The following is a 20,894-nucleotide window of genomic DNA, read 5'->3' as shown; positions in this document are numbered from 1 at the left end:
GAGAGAGTGGCATGGACATATATACACTACCAAACGTAAAATAGCTAGTGGGAAGCAGCCACATAGGACAGGAAGATCAACTCGGTGTTTTGTGACCACCTAGAGGGGTGGGATAGGGAGGGTGGGAGGGAGGGAGATGCAAGCGGGAAGAGATATGGGAACATATGTATATTTATAACTGATTTACTTTGTTATAAAGCAGAAAATGACACACCATTGTAAAGCAATTATACTCCAATAAAGATGTTTAGAAAGAGAGATATTTGTACTTTTCTTTCAGGAGTCGCTTCATCATGAGAAATCTAAAGTTATTTCGGAGCTTGGAGTTCAGGGATATTCAGGCTCCAAGGAAACCTCAGTGCTTCTCTCTCCGAACTGAACAAGACACAGTGCTCCTTGGCTCAGAACATGGACTGATAGAAGTGGACACTGTCACAAGAGAGGTAAGTTACTGATGGAGGATGCTAGCACTTGGCATGACTCTTGACTTGTCTTTTTCCAAACTTGCTTCCCCAAATACTATGTCCTTTAAATCTTTCTGAATTTATGTCCCGCCAAATGAATACTCCCTTCGCTTTATACTGATGTCATATTAGGCATAACTTAACTAGTACCCTATCTTTTAGTCTGCTTCTGTTTTAATCTACGTTGGCAAAACTCTGACATTGTATTTTGTGGGGGTGCCCTACTTTTTACCCTTTCTACCATGTAAATACTATCTATTAACAGTTCTTAAGTGGGAATGCAGATGAAAATTTCCTGTAGGGCTTTTTAAACTGTTTCAGTCACCATCTCATGCCAACTAAATCAGAATCTTCACTTCTGGAGCTTGAGCTTATGTATATTTAAAAGCTCTTTAGGTTGATTCTGATATCTTCCCTTAATTATAGTTTGCTACTAATGTATTTTAGGTGATTACATTATTAGTCCCCTTTCCCCATACCGTGTCCATTTTAGGAAATCATAGTTATCAGCTTCATGTTTTATTGGATATTTTCAAAGATACCAGGCTTTTATGTTTGCGTGCCACAAAGGTCATATTAACTGTGTTTTGTGTTAAAGGTGGTAGTGTTGTGATATTTCTCAAATGAAAGTTTGGGTTTTAATCTAGGAAAAAACATTTTAGAAAGCTTTTATATTATAAAAGAAACATTAAAAAGTATTTCTGGAAGTGTTGTGAATTGTTTTTGAAAGTAGATTGACTTAATTTGCATATTTGTTTGTTTTGGTGAAAGGTGAAAAATGACACTCCTTTGGTGGCAGAAGTCTTTCTCCCAGAGGATGGAAGTGGCTGCACTGTTGGTATTCAGGAGTTGCTGGATCACGAGTCTGTGTGTGTGGCCACAGCCTCTGGAGATGTCCTACTTTGCAATCTCAACACACACCAGGTAAGTGGAAGAGACCAGTGAGGAGGAAATCTTAGGCATCCTCAAATGCCTTTTTTTGTTTCATGTCACTAGTTTTTCGTAGAAGTTTAAAATGTCAGGAGCCATAATATTTAAGCATTTTGCAAGTTAAAGTCTTTGCATTATATAAGTCTTTACAGAAAATTGTTGGCATGGCTTTAGCTATATTTCAGGATTCTTCTAAAAGTCAGTTTTGTCTAGTGCATTTATTAATTAGAACAATCAGAACATTCCAAATAAGAACTTAACAAAAACTCAAACCTGGCCATTCTTGTATGGTATAGCTCACCTCTTACTAGAATCTGATCCTGAGTTGTAACCTTTATTTCTCGATTTATGAAGTCTTTGAAGTGTTTATATGGCTTATGTTTTCTTTTATGAATGCCGAGTAAGCCTCTCCTTGATGGCTAACTTTTAAGAGTCCCTGAACTACAGGTGCTAAGGTGATAATGCTATCATTATGTGCACATCTTGTGACTACCAGAGAAGATAGATTTCAACCATTTGCCTCCTTCTCTACTTAGCATAAGGCTGAGTTTCTGGATTTCTATCCTCACCTTCTTGACAGCTTTTTAAACTTTGTTGATTACTCCCTTAGTTGTGATCTCTTTAACATGGATGTATCACAAGTCATATTACTAATCATAGGACAATAATAGCAGCTGACATTTATTAAATGTTTACAATGTGCCAGGCACTTTTTCAAGTGTTTTTCACGCAAAATTGTATTTAATCTTCACTACAACCTTATGAGGTAGATTGTTGTTTTTCCATTCTTCAGAAGAGGAAATTGAGGCACAGAGGGCTTAAATGACTAGGCCAAGGTCAAACAGTTATCAGGTGGGATTTAAACCCTGGCAGTCTAACTCTGGCACCTTTGCTTTTAACGGTTCCATTTAGTCAAACAATAAATCTTGTTCTCAGTTCATGGTGATAAATATCAAAGCCATCAAGTATAACTTAATTAGTATATCTCACATTTAAAAGGTATGCTTTTACTTTCAAAACATTTTGTAGAACTTTTTCCTAATTACTGAGCTCCTCCAATCCATTGGTCTCCACCAGATGGTGCTGATCCTCCATGCTTGTGGCATCACAGTGTCTGCAAGACAGAATCCATGTTCCTTATTGTGCCTTATAAGACCTTTCACTATCTGTTCCCCAAATTCCTTTTTAGCCTCACCTCCCACCCCCATCATTCCTGTGTGTATATATACCTTATGCTCTAGTTGCAGCTGATTTTTAACAGCTCTTTTTAACTGCACATTTCCACACCCCCCCCCCCCCAGTCTCTTCCTCCTAGCCCTATTCCTACCCTTCAAAGCACCTCCTCAGAGAAGCTTTCCTGGACTCTCCGGGGCCGTTTGTCAGTCTCTGCTCTGGGCCCCCACTTAATTCCCAGAGACCTCGGTTACATCCCTAACCCTGCTGTAGAGGCATCTTTTATCTCTCTTTTATCTCCTTAACGGGAGGAATGGAGTGGCCGTAGTCACCTCCAGTCCCTATGGTCTGTATCATGCCTGGTCTTTTAATACCTGTTAAAAGTGTTTAATACCTGTTATAAGTGTTCACTGAATAATTTCACCTTTGTGTGTTTTGTTAATTGTTTTGATTAAGGTCATAGTAAATATTTACTGAGATGCTTATATTTTCATATCTCCCTTAACATTTTGAAATGTCTCTCTCAGCTGGAATGTGTCGGGAGTGTAGCCAGTGGTATCTCTGTCATGAGTTGGAGTCCTGACCAAGAACTGGTGCTTCTTGCCACAGGTAAGCATGTCACTGGTCCCTAATTCTTGACTTTTATAAAACATGACTCCTAATATCTCACAGGCTTAAGTTTTAGGGTGCTTAGGTTTCAAAAAAAAAACATTTCTTGGAACAAGGATACCAGCATGATAATCTATAGGGAATGTGGTGGTTTTGAGTTTAGTTTTACTTCTTAATATATTGTTTTTAAAAGTTGCTGCTAAGGTCCATAGTTATGGTTTAAAAGTCAGCAATATTTAATCTACTCTAAGAGGAAGAGTTGCTACATAAAATAAACTGATTCTAAGAACTGCTCTCCCAGTCCTATTTTTTTCCCTTAAGTCTTTTCATTCCAGATGAGTTTCTGCAAACTAGCACCCTGATGAGGTATACATTTGAAGAGATATCTTGCTGACTAAATCGTTGAAGTTAGTGGAGGAGGGCTATGTGGACTTTAATGTTAGCTTGACATACATAAATAGCTGAGAATAAGCACTAGGTGACGTACCCAGTCAAAACTTCTTTAAAAAAATGAGAGTCAGAACATTTTGAATAAATTCTGTCTTCCCTGTTTTGACTATAAGCTCCTCCACTCCAGCTCAGTAGCTTCCAGTGCTATAGATACTTACGGAATGGCAGATTTGCTAAATGAGAACAAAATCATTCTTGTTTGTGCTCCTCCAAGGTCAACAGACCCTAATTATGGTGACAAAAGAGTTTGAACCAATCATGGAACAGCAAATCCACCAGGATGATTTTGGTGAAAGTAAGTGTAGCTTTGTTTGAAACATTTTGTGACTTGTCTTGCACACTAATAGGCACGTCATAAGCCCAAAGAACTTAAACCCTTACTTAATTCACTGTCTGATAGCCCAATTCCTTTAGTTCATTCCAGATTTTAAAAGGCATACCTCTGGTGCCTCTCCAAGTCTCAGAGTTGGCTTGGTCAATAACTTGGGGAATAGGGATCTGTGCTTAGAATCATCTGGGTAGTTGTTGCCCAAATCCCAGGACAGGCTTAGCCGGGGTGTTTAATGGAAAGGACTGTACTAGCTAGAATAAGGAGAGCATTTCTGAGGTACAGTTTTGGGGAGAAGACAAGAGAGGCAGGATAGAGAGCTGATTTTTGTTCCTGCTGATTAGACCTGAATTTTCATGGGAACCATCATATTGTTTTCTTGCTAAGATCTAGCTGAGGTGATATGGGCATTAGGCTGTGGAACTATTGAAGGGGAGATGCTTATTGAGTATAAGAAGCTCTGGCCAACTTGAGGGCACCAGGAAGCTGGCCTGATTTAGGAGAAGGATAGGGGAGATGGTATTTTAACTTTTGCTGAGGTCTAACCTCATGACTTCTCGTTCTACTAAGTAAGAAATCATTTAGAAAGGTGCTACTCATTTATTCATTCAAAAATAATTTGTTTGTTCAGAAATAATGTTTGAGTAGGTAGTATGAACCCAGCAGTGTGTTTGGTGCTGTGGCTAATTCATCTTTTCCCTTAAGGAGTCAATAATAACAGGATGTGCAGGAATTAGGGTAGCATAAGGAGAGAAAGGGAGTAATGGGGACGGAAGACTTCCCAGAAGACGCCGACTTGAGCTGAGTTTTGGCTGATTTGGTGTTGGGTAAATCAGAGTTGAGGGTGGGGGAGTGGTCCAAGCAAGTGAATTAGTTCATTCCAAGGCAGGGATGTTTCATAGAAGCCTTTGACACAGCATGGCCTATTCAGGCAACTATGAGTACTTCAGCATTACCTAGTGACAGGACATGGATGTGCAATGAAATAAAGGGGAGGGATTTTGATTAAGTTTGATAGGGAATTTGGACATTAAGTTATAGGAGATCAGTCATTAAAGGTTCTGATGATGCAAGATTGATTGATTGGTGGAGAGGGAAGAGACGAGACAGGGTTATCTGGTAGGAGGTTGCTACAGGAATCCAGGTGAGAGATAAAGAAGGTGGGTGTGGGACTAGAAAAGGGAAAAATGCAGGAAAATTTTGATTCTCAATGAGGATAGGAGTACATTTTTTGGAATTATGGGAAACTTTTTTTGAATATATGTGCATGGTTCCCCTCCTGCCCTAGCTAGTTTGAGAAGTACCAGTTTAGAAAGTGAAATAAATAGGCTTTGGGTATGTAAGGTGAAGAAGAAAGTTTAGTAGGACTCTAGCCAGAAGCTCAGGTGGTGGAAATAAAGATGTAAATATCTGAGAGGGAAGGTGGGGGAAGTGCTGGTCTGTAAAGGGTGGGTGATGAGTTCCTTTTTGGATTTGTTTAAGGGCCGTATGGGATCACCAAGTAAAGCAGGTGAGTAGAAGGGGCTGAAGCTCAGAAGAGGCCAGAGCTGTGGACTGGGTGTCATTGGCATGTGGGGAATCTTTATAGTCTTGGGATTAGATGTGCCTGCTCAGGGAGCAGGTATGGTGCTGGATCTAGGGCCCAGGGTGGGACTCTGGGGCATCCAGCTTTGAGGGTAGTCATAGAGGTAGTAACCAACACATATTTGCATGGGAAAGTGCTCTGGACCTGGCTCATTCCACCGACTTTTCCATAAGAAGTCTAATAGAGTAAATCAAAGGAGAGGGAGTCCAAGTCAGGGTCTTAGGTCTCAGAAATGTATTTGTCAGTACAAAAAGTCACTCTGTGGAGTGGTGAATAGATATTTTTCTTCTAACCAGGGTGTCGACAAACTTGTTCTGTAAAGAACTGGATAGTAACTGTTTTCCGCTTTCAGGCCATATGGTCTGTGTTGCAGCTACTCAACTTTTTTTTTTTTTTTTTGCCGCACGCGGGCCTCTCACTCTTGTGGCCTCTCCCGTTGCGGAGCATAGGCTCCGGATGCGCAGGCTCAGCGGCCATGGCTCATGGGCCTAGCCACTCCGCGGCATGTGGGATCTTCCCGGACCGGGGCACAAACTCGTGTCCCCTGCGTCAGCAGGCGGACTCTCAACCACTGCGCCACCAGGGAAGCCGCAGCTACTCAACTTTGCTGATGTAGTATGAAAACACTCAAAAGACAGTACCTAAAGAAGTGTGTTCCAATACAAGTTTATTTGTAAAAGCAGATGCAGGCTGTAGTTTACTGATTCCTGCTGTAACTCCACCACTTATTATCTGATCCCACTGGAAAAGTTGTCTTGCTTTGCTCCTTGACCCTTTATCTCTCTGTGGAAACTTTCGGATAGAAGCCCAGGGGTCTGCACCAGGATAGGCACTACTGTTTGTATACAGCAGCAAGGTATGCTTTGGGGTACTACAATACTTGGATGTGCCCAAGCAGAGCAGACAGGAAATGGTCATGCTGACCCATAATTTATAGGAATTATAAACAGCCCTGCATCGTCAGAATCAGCATCAGTTATAGGAGGGAAATACTGGGTCCTGGATCTGGCCAATGCTTTCAGGGGCATCTCTGTAGTACGTCTTATAGGTGGATGTTAAGTTCTACCTTCAGCAACAGAAGGCTGCATTATTTCAAGCAACTCTGACTTTATATTTCAGGTAAGATCAGCATTATAATTTAGAAAGAAGCCCAGCCTGGAAGGCAGAAGCCCTGTGTTCTAATTTTGGCCTCTGTCACTAGGGGGTCTCGGTCTCTGTCTCTGTGAGTGGTTGAATTCCATAATCATGGTCTCTTCCAACACTAGCAGGGAGATTGGATACATTTAGTGGATTGAACACTTACAATCGGAATTTTGTTCCCAGCTCTTGTCTTCTTGAGTTTTATGTTTTGTTATCTGTGGACGTATTGCATAGATTCTTCATGTTTCATTCTCCTTGTAAAGTGGGGATGGATTGCTGACTGTCATCAAGGGAATTTATATACGATGGCAGTAGAGCTCTTTCCAAACTAAGGGCATTTCAACGTCTTCAAAATCACTTCAGCATATAATATGGAACATAGGTTTTTAAAATATTGACTGCTGGTCAATTTATTGAGAGGTCTCAGAGGACCCAACTTCATGAAGAATAGCTATGAAACTGCTTTTATTTTATTTAGCTTATTGGTTATCTTGCATATTCTCACTCAATTGTTCTCTAGGCAAGTTCATCACTGTTGGCTGGGGCAGGAAGGAGACGCAGTTCCATGGATCAGAAGGCAGGCAAGCCGCCTTTCAGCTGCAAATGGTAAGCTTGGTATGATGGATAAAGAACTTTCTTTGGAACAAATGGAAGTTCTGCTTACACACCAGGAGCTCTTAGGTGTCCAGGTGTTACCAAAAGTGGGGTCCAGCTGCTCGCCACTCTAAAGCCAATAAAGAGGCAAGGTTGGTGGAAAGGAAAGTTTGCTTTATTCCGCTGGATGCCAGCAACCGGGGGGTGGGAGTGTTGGGGGCGGATTTTTGTGCAAAGGCCGACTTCCCTCCCTGACAACCAGTGGGCAAGAGCTTTTATAGGCCGAGGGAGGGGGCTATATGCAGAAACAGTACAGGCAGCTCTGAGAGTCATCTTGAAATTGGTGATGTGGGGGTCTGACCAGCATCATCTTGATTATTAAGTACAGTTAGTCTTTACTTCCAGGGTCGGCTTGTTCCCATTTCTTTGAGGCCAATTCTTGGATTTGTGGCAGCTTATGTCATGGCCACAGTCTGGTCATCATGTAGTTAACTTCTTCCACCCAGTGGGGGTTTCAGTATCTATAAGACAGTTCAAAGGATATGGCTCAGAATATTATCTATACCCCTTGAGGAGAAACTAAAAAAGTCCTTGACTGTGCTTAATGACTAAACTATTATTATGTAGTCATGTTGGACTGTTTTCCTTTGTTTCTGCATTTTCTCACTTCTCTGATTAAACTTATTGTTTGGCTAAAGGTTTTCTGCAGACAAAAGGCAGGCTGAGGGCTTCCCTGGTGGCGCAGTGGTTGGGAGTCCGCCTGCCGATGCAGGGGACACGGGTTCGTGCCCCAGTCCGGGAGGATCCCACATGCCGTGGAGCTGCTAGGTCCGTGGGCCATGGCCGCTGGTCCTGCGCGTCTGGAGCCTGTGCTCCGCAACGGGAGAGGCCACAACGGTGAGAGGCCCTCATACAGCAAAAAAAAAAAAAAAAAAAAAAAAAAAAGGCAGGCTGAGGACATGGGGTGGAGAGGGACCATATGGTCCTGCTCTGTTTCACAGGTAAAGCGTGTTAATGGACAGATCTCTTCTGCTCTAGTAAAACTGAAGTTGTTTAGAGACCTTAGGGAATGAGTCATCCTAGAAAGATCCTTTTTTCCTTTCTATTGCCAAGTTGTTTTGTTATTCTTTTTTTTCACATAGAGAATAATTATCACCAATATTCATTTTAAAAAATAAGTCATCACAGACAGAAATGAAACACTCTGTATCCCTTCCTGATACCCTTCCCCTTCCTCCCCAGAAGGAGCTGCTGCCCTGCATTCACTGTTGATCATTCACATGCATGTTTTTATACTTTTCCTACATATGTATATATTAGTCTTTCTTTTTCTGATTTCCCTTCCTGGATGAAACTATGTTTTCCTTCTTTCTGGATACATTTTGAAGATAGAGCTACAGGATTTATTGATAATAGATCAGATGTAGGGTAAGAGAGAGAGAGAGGAATTGAGGATAATCCCCAGATGCAGGCCAGAGCAAATGGAAGCATTTTGTCTATATTATATGTGGAAATTTCCCTGAGCTGACCTTCTAGGATAGATGAAATCATATACTGCCTGCCGTTACATTTTCCATCCTTACTTTATTTCTGGCTACATTCCGTGTAACTCATATTGTCTCCTAACCCTTCACTGGAGGAAGTTTGTGTATACCACAGGGCGATTTCATTGAGAATAAATCTTGTTAGGCTGCTGTGTATTCCCTACTGTGCAGCTTGTGGCACTAGCACCATTCCGACTTAGCCTATCACTGTAATGTGATGATGGATGTTCAGGTGGTCATTTGTCCCCAACCCCACAGAATTGGCTTCTGTCTTCAAGGCTTTTGGGACGGAGGTGCAAGTGGCACTGGAAACCTTTCTTCTTTCTGTGCTGCAGAATGCGGAGCTTGTCCGTGTTTTCATCACTGCTGCTGGCTTTATCTCCTCTGGCTCTTCCCTGCCCACCTTCCTCTCATCTTCTTAACTCCTCTGTGCAGCGTTGCGAAGTTTACTCAGTGAATGAAACTCTACCCGCTTAAATTTAGACAAACATAATTTCCTTGTATAGTTACCTGATAGATTCCTCAGCTCGTCATTTTATTTATTTATTTTTTGCGGTACGTGGACCTTTCACTGTTGTGGCTTCTCCCGTTTGCGGAGCACAGGCTCCGGACGCGCAGGCTCAGCGGCCATGGCTTACGGGCCTAGCTGCTCCGCAGCACGTGGGATCTTCCCTGACCGGGGCACGAACCCGTGTCCCCTGCATCGGCAGGCGGACTTGCAACCGCTGCGCCACCAGGGAAGCCCTCAGCTCGTTATTTTTAATATCTAGATCTGTAGCTCTTTTTCCCTGTTGCTATGCTTGGAGGCCACTTTTTAATGCCCAGAGAAAGATTTTGTTTTGCTTTGTTAAGTTCTTTTCTCTCGACTTCTGGGTCTAAGGGCCCTTCTGGAAGGGTACCTGAGGATTCTGTGAAACTCGATTTCTAGATAGCTTAAACCTTATATAAAAGGTTTAACTTTAATAGCCTGAGGCTTGTTTGGTTCTGGGCCATTTAAGGCCCCCAGTAACATTTGTGTTTTTTCCTCTCTTTAGCACGAGTCTGCTTTGCCCTGGGATGACCATAGACCACAAGTTACCTGGCGTGGTGATGGAGAGTTTTTTGCTATGAGTCGTTTGCCCAGAGACAGGTATGGAAATAAATTTTTCTTCCTTTTGCTTTGAGAGTTTTCTTTCATTACACCCATGAGGTAACGATGTGCTGGTTTAGGTGTTAAATGAATATAGAGCTAAGAATCAGAAGAGTTCTTTGAGGCTATTTGGCCCAGCCTCCTACCTGTTGGATACGAATTTTTAACAAGATTCATCTAATTGGCTTTGTGAAACCATGACAGTTTTTATTAATAAGGAAGGTGTTTGGAAGTTCGGACTTGACAACATTTATCACAATGCTTTAAGTTTTGCCATTGTTGTTTTTCTCCCTCTATCTACTACACAGGGGCTCGAAAGTTCAGAGTGTGAGGCCGGGAGTTTGCTTTACAGTCAGCCAGTGAGCCTGTGGCAGGAGTGGGACCTGCTCTGGCTCGGAAGTGAGTGGGAGAAGAAACCTTGTAACTTCTTCCCAGAGAATTTCTTGGTACTAGGGTGGGAGTGGTGGTACCTATTGAATGTAGGTGTTTATAAAACACAAAGAGATAATTACTTTTTCTCATTTGGCTGTAAGCCTGTATCTTTCTTTTTTAGTTCCATGAAGTCTGAATGTGGTTTGAATAGTAGATTCTGAGCTTCACAGACCTCATCATTCCAAGGCCCACACGTTTTGTAGGTTATCGGCAGGGCCTACATGAAGCCACTGTGTAAAACAGAAAGTGGTGCTTAGAAGGAAAGTTGCAGTCTGTGAATTTCTGTGGGGCAGCAGAGCTTTGGTGAAAATTAGGAAAGGGCTTCCTTTCTCTGCACAAACTCCCACACTAAGGGGACCTGTCTGCTGAGGAACACGCGGGCTGGATTTGGGCCCGATTCACCTGTTGGCCTAGTACCATTGTGCAGGTCACAACCTGCTTGTGATATATGGCTGTCCTGATTATAGATAGAAGAAATATTTCCTGCCTCAGTAGCATCTGTTACAGGCAAAACCTAGGTCTCTAGGTTTTAGACATCTGTTTCCCACCAATATTTGAGTGGCAATTGGATGACAGAGCAAAGAGAGAAATGTATTTGAATTAAAACTAGAGACAAATGTAAACAATATGGGGCGATCAAGGTGTTTTCAGTAGATTGAGAAGTCTTTAAAAATACCTACCTGAGTTGCTGAAGTCATATAATTGAAGAAATAGTTCATGGTTTTATAGGACATTATACTGGGAATGGTTTAAATAATTTATTGGTTCTTTTAAAAAGTCACCCAAGTGCAGTCTAAATCTGTGAGTCTTTGTGGGCAGATAGAACCCTTGTGCAAATCAGGAAAAGGCACTACGTCCTCTGGGCAGATACAGTCCCACACTAGGGTGACTGCTTGCCAGGAAACATGGGATTTAAAACTTCCTTGGATGGAGGCTTTTTGTTTTTGCTGAAAGAATTGTTTCTCTGAATTTCATCTTGTGCTTAGCCAGCTGGATGAGCTTTTGGATGCTCTGACACTCTGGGTTTGCTTTAAGGCCCTCAGGCAGTTTGATTGCATCTATGCAAGATAAACCCAATCAGCAGGATGTTGTGTTTTTTGAGAAAAATGGACTTCTCCATGGACATTTTACACTTCCTTTCCTCAAAGATGAGGTTAAGGTAGGTGCCTGAGTTGTTTTACCATCACATTTAGAGGACTTTCCACAGCTATAGAGAAGATTTGTATTTGATATGGCTATGTAAATAGAAGCCCCAGAGTAGACAGTAATAAAAATAGTGGCTTCCTATGACTGAATTTTTTTTACACACCAAATTGTTTTTATTAAGGAGATTTTGCAGGGAAGAAATAGCATTCCTTCCTCACCCTAGATAAAACACAGAAAGGAAATAAAAATGTCAGTTTTTATTGTTCATTTTGAGAAAAGCATAATTCTTCCAGTGATAAAGATACTTGTCATTTTTAACATTTAAACCTTAAGGAGGTTGTGTACCATTTGGATCTTTGCTGGAGCAGAAACAAATCATGGTAATTTTTAATTGTGTGAAAATTTAAATATATTAAAAGTTGAGAGAAGAGCTTAATGAACTCCCATGTACCTATTACTTACTTTCAACAGATATATACCAGCATTTTGCAAAATTATTTTCATCTATTCTTCACTCTCTGGCACACCCACACACGCACACACACACACACACACACACACACTCTTTGTAAACATTTCCTAGGGTTTCAATTTTAAAAATCATATTTTCAATATTCATTTCTCTAACAGTTGAGAACATTTTTCTTTATATAAGCACAATTCCATTATCACACCTTATAAAATTAGTAATAATTCCTTAATAATACCTCGTCCATATTCAAATTTCCCTGATTGTCTAAAAATGTCACCTTCATTTGGTTAAGTATTTAAACATAATGCATTTTTTTTGAAGTCCTCTACATATGATGACAGAGATTTGTTTAATAACTCCATAGGTTAGTAATTTACAGCTAGGAATCAACTCAAGTGTGGGATTATTTGACTTGTGAGAGCAGGGAATTTAGCTATCATAAAGATTTTGAGGTAAATACGTAAAGGCCAGTGACAGGTCTTTTTTCCCTACTAGGTTAATGACCTTCTCTGGAATGCAGATTCCACCGTGCTTGCAGTATGGCTGGAAGACCTTCAGAGGGAAGAAAATTCCACTCTAAAAACCTATGGTAAGACAGCTCTAGTATCTCAGCCTTCTGCCCCATAAAATGTAATTGAAAGTAGTAGGCTGTGGAGTTTCCTTTATCCCTTTCACTTAGTCCTATAATGGAATCAAAGATAACTGAGGGGGGTAGGTAGAGATGAGGGAGTGGTTAGCTTTTGATGGGAGGGATTTCAGTTATGTATCAGGCAGGGTATCTAGAGAAATAGAATCAGGGTAAGCTGGCTGGTTGGAAATTCAGTGAAGAGTTGATGTTGCAATCTTGAGTCCAAAATCTGTGGGACAGGCCCACAGTCTGGAAACTTGGACAAGATTCTGTGTTACAGTCTTGAGACAAAATTCCTTTTTCTCTGGGAAGCCTTAGTTTTTGCTCTTAAGACTCTATAAACTCTTTGGATGAGATCTATCCACATTATGGAGGATAGTCTGCTGTACTTAAAGTCACCTGATTATAAAGGTTAATCACATCTGCAGAATTCCTTCCCAGCAACATCTAGACTGGTGTTTGACCAAACAACTAGACACCATAGCCTAGCCAAGTTGACATGTAAATTAACCATCACAAGTCATCAGTGCTTTCTCTTCATGGATGGTACCAGTGTAGCAAATCAAAATGCTAGCCAAAGGAATACTGTGGAAGTGAAAGAGAAATGAGATTAGATATAAGTAAGAATCTTCTGTAGCTTTTAAATGGTAAATCAAATTGTAAATAAGTATTTTTCAGTGTATATGTAATATGTGAAAGCATTAGAAAATAAAGATGGGAAGAAAAAAAGTTCTTCCGTAATTCTGTCACTCAGTAATAATCACTATTTAAATTTTCTTGTCTTCCTGATTTTATGTATACATCTCAGTATAGCTGTGATCTCATTTTTGTTAAATATGTAGGTATGATACCTGCAGTTTTGTAACTTGCTTTTACAGTGTGTCACAAACTATTTCCATTTCAGATATCTATCTGTATCATTTTAACTTGCTGTATATTCATTTATGCTACAGTTTATTAAATCTTATGTTGTTAGACGTTTAAAGTTTTGTAATTTTTCACTGTCATCAATAGTGCACTGAACATTTTTTTCATAAATCTTTTCATTTACTTGATTATTTTCTGAGTGGCTTTCAAACGTTTTAATCAATAGAACTAACTGAAATGTTATTAAGAAGCTCATTCATTCATTTATTCATTCAACACAATAGTTCTCAACCCTGGCTGCAACTTTAGAAAAAAAAATGCTATCCATGTCTTATCTCAGAGTTGCTCTCAGTGCGTTATAATGGGGACTATACATCAGTATTAATTAAAAAAAAAAAAGCTTCCAGGTGATTTTTTTTTTGTAAACACTGACATTTATTTATTTATTTATAATTTTATTTATTTATTTATTTATGGCTGCATTGGGTCTTCGTTGCTGTGTGCGGACTGTCTCTAGTTGCGGCGAGCGAGGGCTACTCTTCGTTGCGGTGCGCGGGCTTCTCATTGGGTTGGCTTCTCTTGTGGAGCACGGGCTTTAACTGCACAGGCTTCAGTAGTTGTGGCTCGCAGGCTCTAGAGCACAGGCTCAGTAGTTGTGGCGTACAGGCTTAGTTGCTCCACGATGTGTGGGATCTTCCCAGACCAGGGCTCGAACCCATGTCCCCTGAATTGGCAGGCAGATTCTTAACCACTGCGCCACCAGGAAAGTCCCCAGGTGATTTTTTAAATGTGTAGCCAGAGTTGAGAACCACTGACTAACCAGGTGTTAATGGCTGGCCCTGTGATGTGCTCAGGATAAAAGTGTTGCTGCAAGAACAGCCACAACATCTGTCTTCACAGAGCATGAGCATGTAGTCTAACTTAACCCAAAGCTAGGTCAAAGTATTGTAGTAGCCTTGTTCTAGAACTAGGTTGGATTTGCTGTGACTGCTGAGTTAAGAATTAGTGATCAGGGAGATGTTTAAAGAAAAGAAATTCCTTAATATAATTAAAATCTTCATTTATGTGTGTCACCTGTTTAACAAAGGTTGGCTTTGACATGATTAGGTCTTTTTTTCCCAGGTTTATTGAGATATAATTGACATGCAACGTGTACATTCAGGAGGTACAATGTGATGATTTGATACATGCATATACTGTGAAATGTTTGCCACAGTAAGGTTGATTAACTCATCCTTCACTTCACATAATTACCATTTTTGTTGTTATGGTGAGAACTTTATTTTGGCCGCGTTGGGTCTTCGTTGTTGCGTGTGGGCTTTCTCTAGTTGCGGCGAGCGGGGGCTATTCTTCCTTGCCGTGCGCGGGCTTCTCATTGCAGTGGCTTCTCTTGTTGTGGAGCATGGGCTCTAGGCACGCGGGCTTTGGTAGTTGTGGCACACGGGCTCAGTAGTTGTGGCTTTTGGGCTCTAGAGCACAGGCTCAGTAGTTGTGGCACACGGGCTTAGTTGCTCCGTGGCATGTGGGATCTTCCCGGACCAGGGCTCGAACCCATGTCCCCTGCATTGGCAGGCGGATTCTTAACCATTGCACCACCAGGGAAGCCCGGTGAGAACATTTTAAATCTACTCTCGTAGCAACTTTCAAGTATACAATACAGTATTGTTAACTGTAGTCAACACGCTATACATTAGATCTCTGGAACTTGTAACTGAAGGTTTGTACTCTTTGACCAACTTCTTTCTGTTTCCTGCACTCTACAGGTCTTGGTCTTGTTCTTTTAAGGGTAATTGCATGCTGATCTCCCTTGGACATAACTGCATGCAAAACACCTGGAAGAAAATAATAAGTATCTTAAGCGTAATACAACATAGTGATGCTAGTCTAGTGCTCTTGGATTGGGTGTTTTAATACTTTTAATCTAATTGCCAAGTTTTCTTCTTTCTAAGTCTTTATGGGAAAAAAAACAACTCACTAAAGCACTGTCCTATGGTAGGAGCCTTCCATCATCATGATCATGAAGGTTTGAAGGTAGAGGCAGAAATGAACACGTGTGCTTCTGACCTTGTTGATGCTTAATATTTTGTCCTCATGAAAAGCTATACTTTAACAATTATTGTTAATATTATTATCTTAATGAAGAGGCTGAGCAGAAAGGGTCATTTGAAAAAGAAAAAGGTGTCCTCATCCCTCTCTAGCAAGTGGTACGAAGTCTGGTCCTCTGGCCCCTGCCTCTGATGGCCTCCTTTTCATTTTCCCCTGCAGTTCAGCTCTGGACTGTTGGAAACTATCACTGGTATCTCAAGCAAAGCCTGCCCTTCGGCACCTGTGGGAAGAGCGAGATTGTGTCCCTGATGTGGGGCCCAGTGACCCCATACCAGCTGTATGTTCTCTGTCAAGGCTGGCATTACCTCTGCTATGACTGGCACTGGACGACTGACCGGAGCTCAGGAGATAATTTAAGTGACATGGCAAATGTGGCTGTTGTTGATGGAAGTAAGGAGCTGAAAAGTGTGTCCATGGGCCTGCAAGGGGCCTGAGCCAGGAGCCTGCAGATGTGGTAGTTTGACTTAAACAGTGCAGGATTTTTATTTGATTGATTATTCTGGTTGTTTGGTTTGTTTTTACTTGCTTTGGTTTCGATTGGATGGGAACACCCTTAGGTGAGGCGTGTACTCCCCTGAGGACCATAGTCTCTCCTCTCCCCCCCACCACATCCCTCAACTCCCTTTTCTACTACAACCATGGCCTTTACATATTTACTTGTCTGGGCTTTGAAGACATTGACATTTCTGACCCTGGGTGGAGAGGAAGACAACAGTAGGCTTGTGGCATTGGTGTGTCAGCCTTGTCTTTGTGCCCTGACAAAGCATTCCGTTGACTCTCACACCACTCCATTGTGTTGCTTTGTTTTTTGATATAATGCTTGCTAATTATGTACCTTTCCAGTATCTTCAGTTCAAGTCACAGACATCTGCCTAGTACTCGGATTGGATTGGTGTTTTTTAATTAGGTTGAGGGCTTTTGTTTAGTGAGGGGAAAGAAACTAGGGAAAGTCAGTCTTTCCTGAATAGACAGTTTATTTATTGCTGATGACATAAAGGAAAACTTGCTTCTAAGATTGTAATGTGAGTTGGTGTACTAATTTATGTTCTATGTAGTGATCATAATACTGATTTTACAATCATATGTTCTGTATAGAGGACTTAAGCACATATGCCTTATTACCAGATCCATGTACAGGGAAGTGCTTTAAGGATTTTGGTTTATTCTGGCTTGGTTGCAGGCCCAGGTTTAAAGCTAGAACTCTGAACTTTTGGCCTGCTTGCCGTAGTCCCTGGCACCTGAAACTCCAAGCCCCGTGATGGACTGCTATAGGCCTGGAGGTGACAGTAGCCAGATATAGACAGATCTCTGACACTAACTTTCCTCCTCTACACTGTATTTAAGCTTATTCATGATAAAAACACCAACAATTACTTTTAAGAATCGCTGTATATTTTCTCCCACCATTATTAGTTAGTGGTACTGTGCTGTTCAGTTGCCTTGTTTTACAAATTGAACATCCATGTGTCTAATCCTCTTTCTCTCTCGCATGCAGACAGGATATTGGTGACAGTCTTCTGGCAGAGTGTGGTTCCACCTCCCATGTGCACCTACCGACTGCTGCTCCCACACCCTGTAGCTCAAATCATGTTCTCCACACACCCTAAAAAGAGTAACGACCTCACTGTCCTAAATGCCAGTAACCAGATTTTTGTTTATAAATGTGGTATGTTCAAAAACTGTTATCAGGATGTTCTGAATCAAATCTCTCCTACGCAAAAGCAAACTATAGTTTGGTGTTGCGTTGGCTCTAGGGCTTTGAAAAATTTTGAAGTTTATAATTAATATCATTATTACTGTGATGTTTAATTGACTTGTAGGGTTTTTTGTGTGTTTGTGTGGGGGGCTTCAATCCTACTCTGGCTAATAAGAACAATTCTTTTTGCTTTGTTGAACTTGAAGGGTTAGTTATTTAAGAATAATTCTCAATCCTAGAAAGAACGTAGTATCTCATTACATCCTTAACATGTTTTACAGTTTTCATTGCCATTGCACATATTTTCAGTTGATCTCACAGCTTTCCTAGGAGCTATGTCAGAGGTGGAGTTTTTCTGTTTTATAGATGAGGAAACAGAATGCCAGAGGGTTTGCAGTCTGCTTGAGCAAGAAAGGACAAGGACCTCTACTTAGGTGTTTTAGCGTCTAATCTAGTTGTCCTTCCACAGTCCTGTTGCTCGCAGTTTCTAGTTGCTTTCCTGATGTACTTGGAGAACCTGTAATTTGTGAATTCTATGGTTGTATCGTAAGTTATACTGGCACATGGCAGTGGTAGCCTTGTTTTCAAATAAGTTTTGAATTCTCAGCCTGAAAGGTAGGCAGAAATTTAAGAAAGAGGTTGAGATGTGGTTATTTTCTAGATTGCTTTATTTGTAAAGTGGATTACCTTCTAGAACCCATTAAATGCAGGACCCCATATCCGTGGTATCAGGAAAAATGTTTGTAGCTTACTATGATAGGATTTGCATTTTTTCCCCCTAGGTGATAGTCCAAGTGTAGACTCTACGGTGAAACTGGGAGCTGTGGGTGGAAATGGATTTAACATTTCTCTTAGAACACTTCATCAGGACAAGAGATACACGTAGGTTGTTCTTAGTTGCCTTGGAACTCTGGGCACAGAAGCAGCCAGCATTTAGTCCTAAATTCAGCCAACTGTTATTATCTTATCCTGTGCCTGTTGCTCAGTGGAACAAGAAGTAGATACAACACCTGGGCCCTGGTTTTTCAGCCTGGTTGGGGAAGTCAGTTACCTATATATCTGAATGTCATATATGCTGATGGGTGGCAATGGAGCATAAGTCTTAAGCTGACTTAGAACCCATTCCCCCACCATCCCTGGGGGGTTTTCAACAGGGAATATCCCGTGGGAAAGATGGAGATGCAGATGATAGAGCACAGTGCATTTGCCTACACAGATGAGGATACGTACATTGTTAATGTGCGGCTGACCTAATGCAGTCTCTAGTTTGTCTCATCCTACAGTGCAGAACTTTTGGCTGCTGTGTTTCGAGGCTCTCAGGTTGGAAATCAGAATTCATTTTCCTATGGAAACGATAGTATGAACAGTTGGATATAATTGAATACCTCAGGTACATTATAGGCATTGTAAAATGACCCAGAAGCCAAATTATTAATTATAAGTCCATTTCTGTGAGAATCCAGAATTTGATTCTGTTCTGTTTAATGAGCCCATGTTCTTTTTTTTTTTTACTTTCCACTTTATAACAAAGTGAACCAGCTATACATATACATATATCCCCATATCTCTTCCCTCTTGTGTCTCCGTCCCTCCCACCCTCCCTATCCCACCCATCTAGGTGGTCACAAAGCACCGAGCTGATCTCCCTGTTCTGTGCGACTGCTTCCCACTAGCTACTGATTTTACATTTGGTACTGTATATATGTACATGCAACTCTCTCACTTTGTCCCAGCTTACCATTCCGCCTCCCTGTGTCCTCAAGTCCATTTGCTAGTAGGTCTGCATCTTTATTCCCGTCCTGCCCCCAGGTTCTTCATGATCATTTTTTTTAGATTCCATATATATGTGTTAGCATTCAGTACTTGCTTTTCTCTTTATGACTTACTTCACTCTGTATGACAGACTCTAGGTCCATCCACCTCACTACGTATAACACAATTTCGTTCCTTTTTATGGCTGAGTAATATTCCATTGTATATATGTGCCACATCTTCTCTATCCATTCATCTGTCGATGGACACTTAGATTGCTTCCATTTCTCTCCTGGCTATTGTAAATACAGCTGCAATGAACATTATGGTACATGACTCTTCTTGAATTATGGTTTTCTCAGGGTATATGCCCAGTAGTGGCATTGCTGGGTCGTATGGCAGTTCTATTTTTAGTTTTTGAAAGGACCTCCATACTGTTGTCCATAGTGGCTGTATCAATTTATATTCCCACCAACAGTGCAAGAGGGTTCCATTTTCTCCACACCCTCTCCAGCATTTATTGTTCGTAGATTTTTTGATGATGGCCATTCTGACTGGTGTGAGGCGATACCTCATTGTGGTTTTGATTTGCATTTCTCTAATGATTAATGATGTTGAGCATTCTTTCATGTATTTGTTGGCAATCTGTGTATCTTCTTTGGAGAAATGTCTATGTAGGTCTTCTGCCCATTTTTGGATTGGGTTGTTTTTTTCTTGTTATTGAGCTGCATGAGCTGCTTGTAAATTTTGGAGATTAATCCTATGTCAGTTGCTTCATTTGCAAATACTTTCTCCCATTCTGAGGGTTGTCTTTTGCTCTTGTTTATGGTTTCCTTTGCTGTGCAAAAGTTTTTAAGTTCCATTAGGTCCCATTTATTTATTTTTGTTTTTATTTCCACTCCTCTACGAGGTGGGTCAAAAAGGATCTTGCTGTGATTTAGGTCATAGTGTGTTCTGCCTATGTTTTCCTCTAAGAGTTTGATAGTGTCTGGCCTTCCATTTAGGTCTTTAATCCATTTTGAGTTTTTTTCTACGTATGGTGTTAGGGAGTGTTCTAATTTCATTCTTTTACATGTAGCTGTCCAGTTTTCCCAGCAGCACTTATTGAAGAGGCTCTCTTTTCTCCACTATATATTGTTGCCTCCTTTATCAAAGATAAGGTGACCATATGTGCGTGGGTTTATCTCTGGACTTTCTATCCTGTTCCATTGTCTATATTTCTGTTTTTGTGCCAGTACCATACTCTCTTGATTACTGTAGCTTTGTAGTATAGTCTGAAAACTGGGAGCCTGATTCCTCCAGCTCCATTTATCGTTCTCAAGATTGCTTTGGCTGTTCGGGGTTTCTTGTGTTTCCATACAAATTGTGAAATTTTTTGTTCTAGTGCTGTGAAAAATGCCATTGGTAGTTTGATTGGGATTACATTGAATCTGTAGATTGCTTTGAGTAGTATAGTCATTTCACAATGTTGGTTCTTCCAATCCAAGAACATGGTATATCTCTCCATCTATTTGTACCATCTTTAATTTTTTTCTTCAGTGTCTTATAATTTTCTACATACAGGTCTTTTGTCTCCTTAGGTAGGTTTATTCCTGGATATTTTATTGTTTTTGTTGCAATGGTAAATGGGAGTGTTTTCTTAATTTCACTTTCAGATTATTCATCCTCAGTGTATAGGAATGCAAGAGATATCTGTGCATTAATTTTGTATCTTTCTCATTTACCAAATTCATTGATTAGCTCTAGTAGTTTTCTGGTAGCATCTTTAGGATTCTCTCTGTATAGTATCATGTCATCTGCAAACAGAGACAGCTTTACTTCTTCTTTCCCAACTTGAATTCCTTTTATT

The 20,894-nt window shown here is 40.8% G+C and overlaps 1 protein-coding gene across 1 annotated transcript in view; it reads left to right on the top strand.

Moving 5' to 3' along the window:
- The window catches only part of LOC307180575 (elongator complex protein 1-like), a gene marked incomplete at its 3' end in the record, with an annotated part of 40,218 nt that overhangs the window by 4,576 nt on the left and 14,748 nt on the right, over positions 1–20,894 (top strand). Inside the window, 14 exon segments of the mRNA XM_079910959.1 lie at positions 281–443; positions 1,236–1,388; positions 3,095–3,176; positions 3,841–3,921; positions 7,200–7,285; positions 9,852–9,925; positions 9,927–9,946; positions 10,255–10,274; positions 10,278–10,345; positions 11,414–11,537; positions 12,492–12,585; positions 15,757–15,987; positions 17,093–17,263; positions 18,076–18,175. Coding sequence (XP_079767085.1) covers positions 294–443; positions 1,236–1,388; positions 3,095–3,176; positions 3,841–3,921; positions 7,200–7,285; positions 9,852–9,925; positions 9,927–9,946; positions 10,255–10,274; positions 10,278–10,345; positions 11,414–11,537; positions 12,492–12,585; positions 15,757–15,987; positions 17,093–17,263; positions 18,076–18,175 — 1,454 coding nt within the window. The 5' untranslated portion in view covers positions 281–293.

Source organism: Stenella coeruleoalba, assembly GCF_951394435.1.
Source record: "Stenella coeruleoalba genome assembly, chromosome: X".
NCBI classification, from domain to species: domain Eukaryota; kingdom Metazoa; phylum Chordata; class Mammalia; order Artiodactyla; family Delphinidae; genus Stenella; species Stenella coeruleoalba.
The sequence above is the reverse complement of the archived record's forward strand: the minus strand, read 5'-3'. Positions and strand labels throughout refer to the sequence as shown.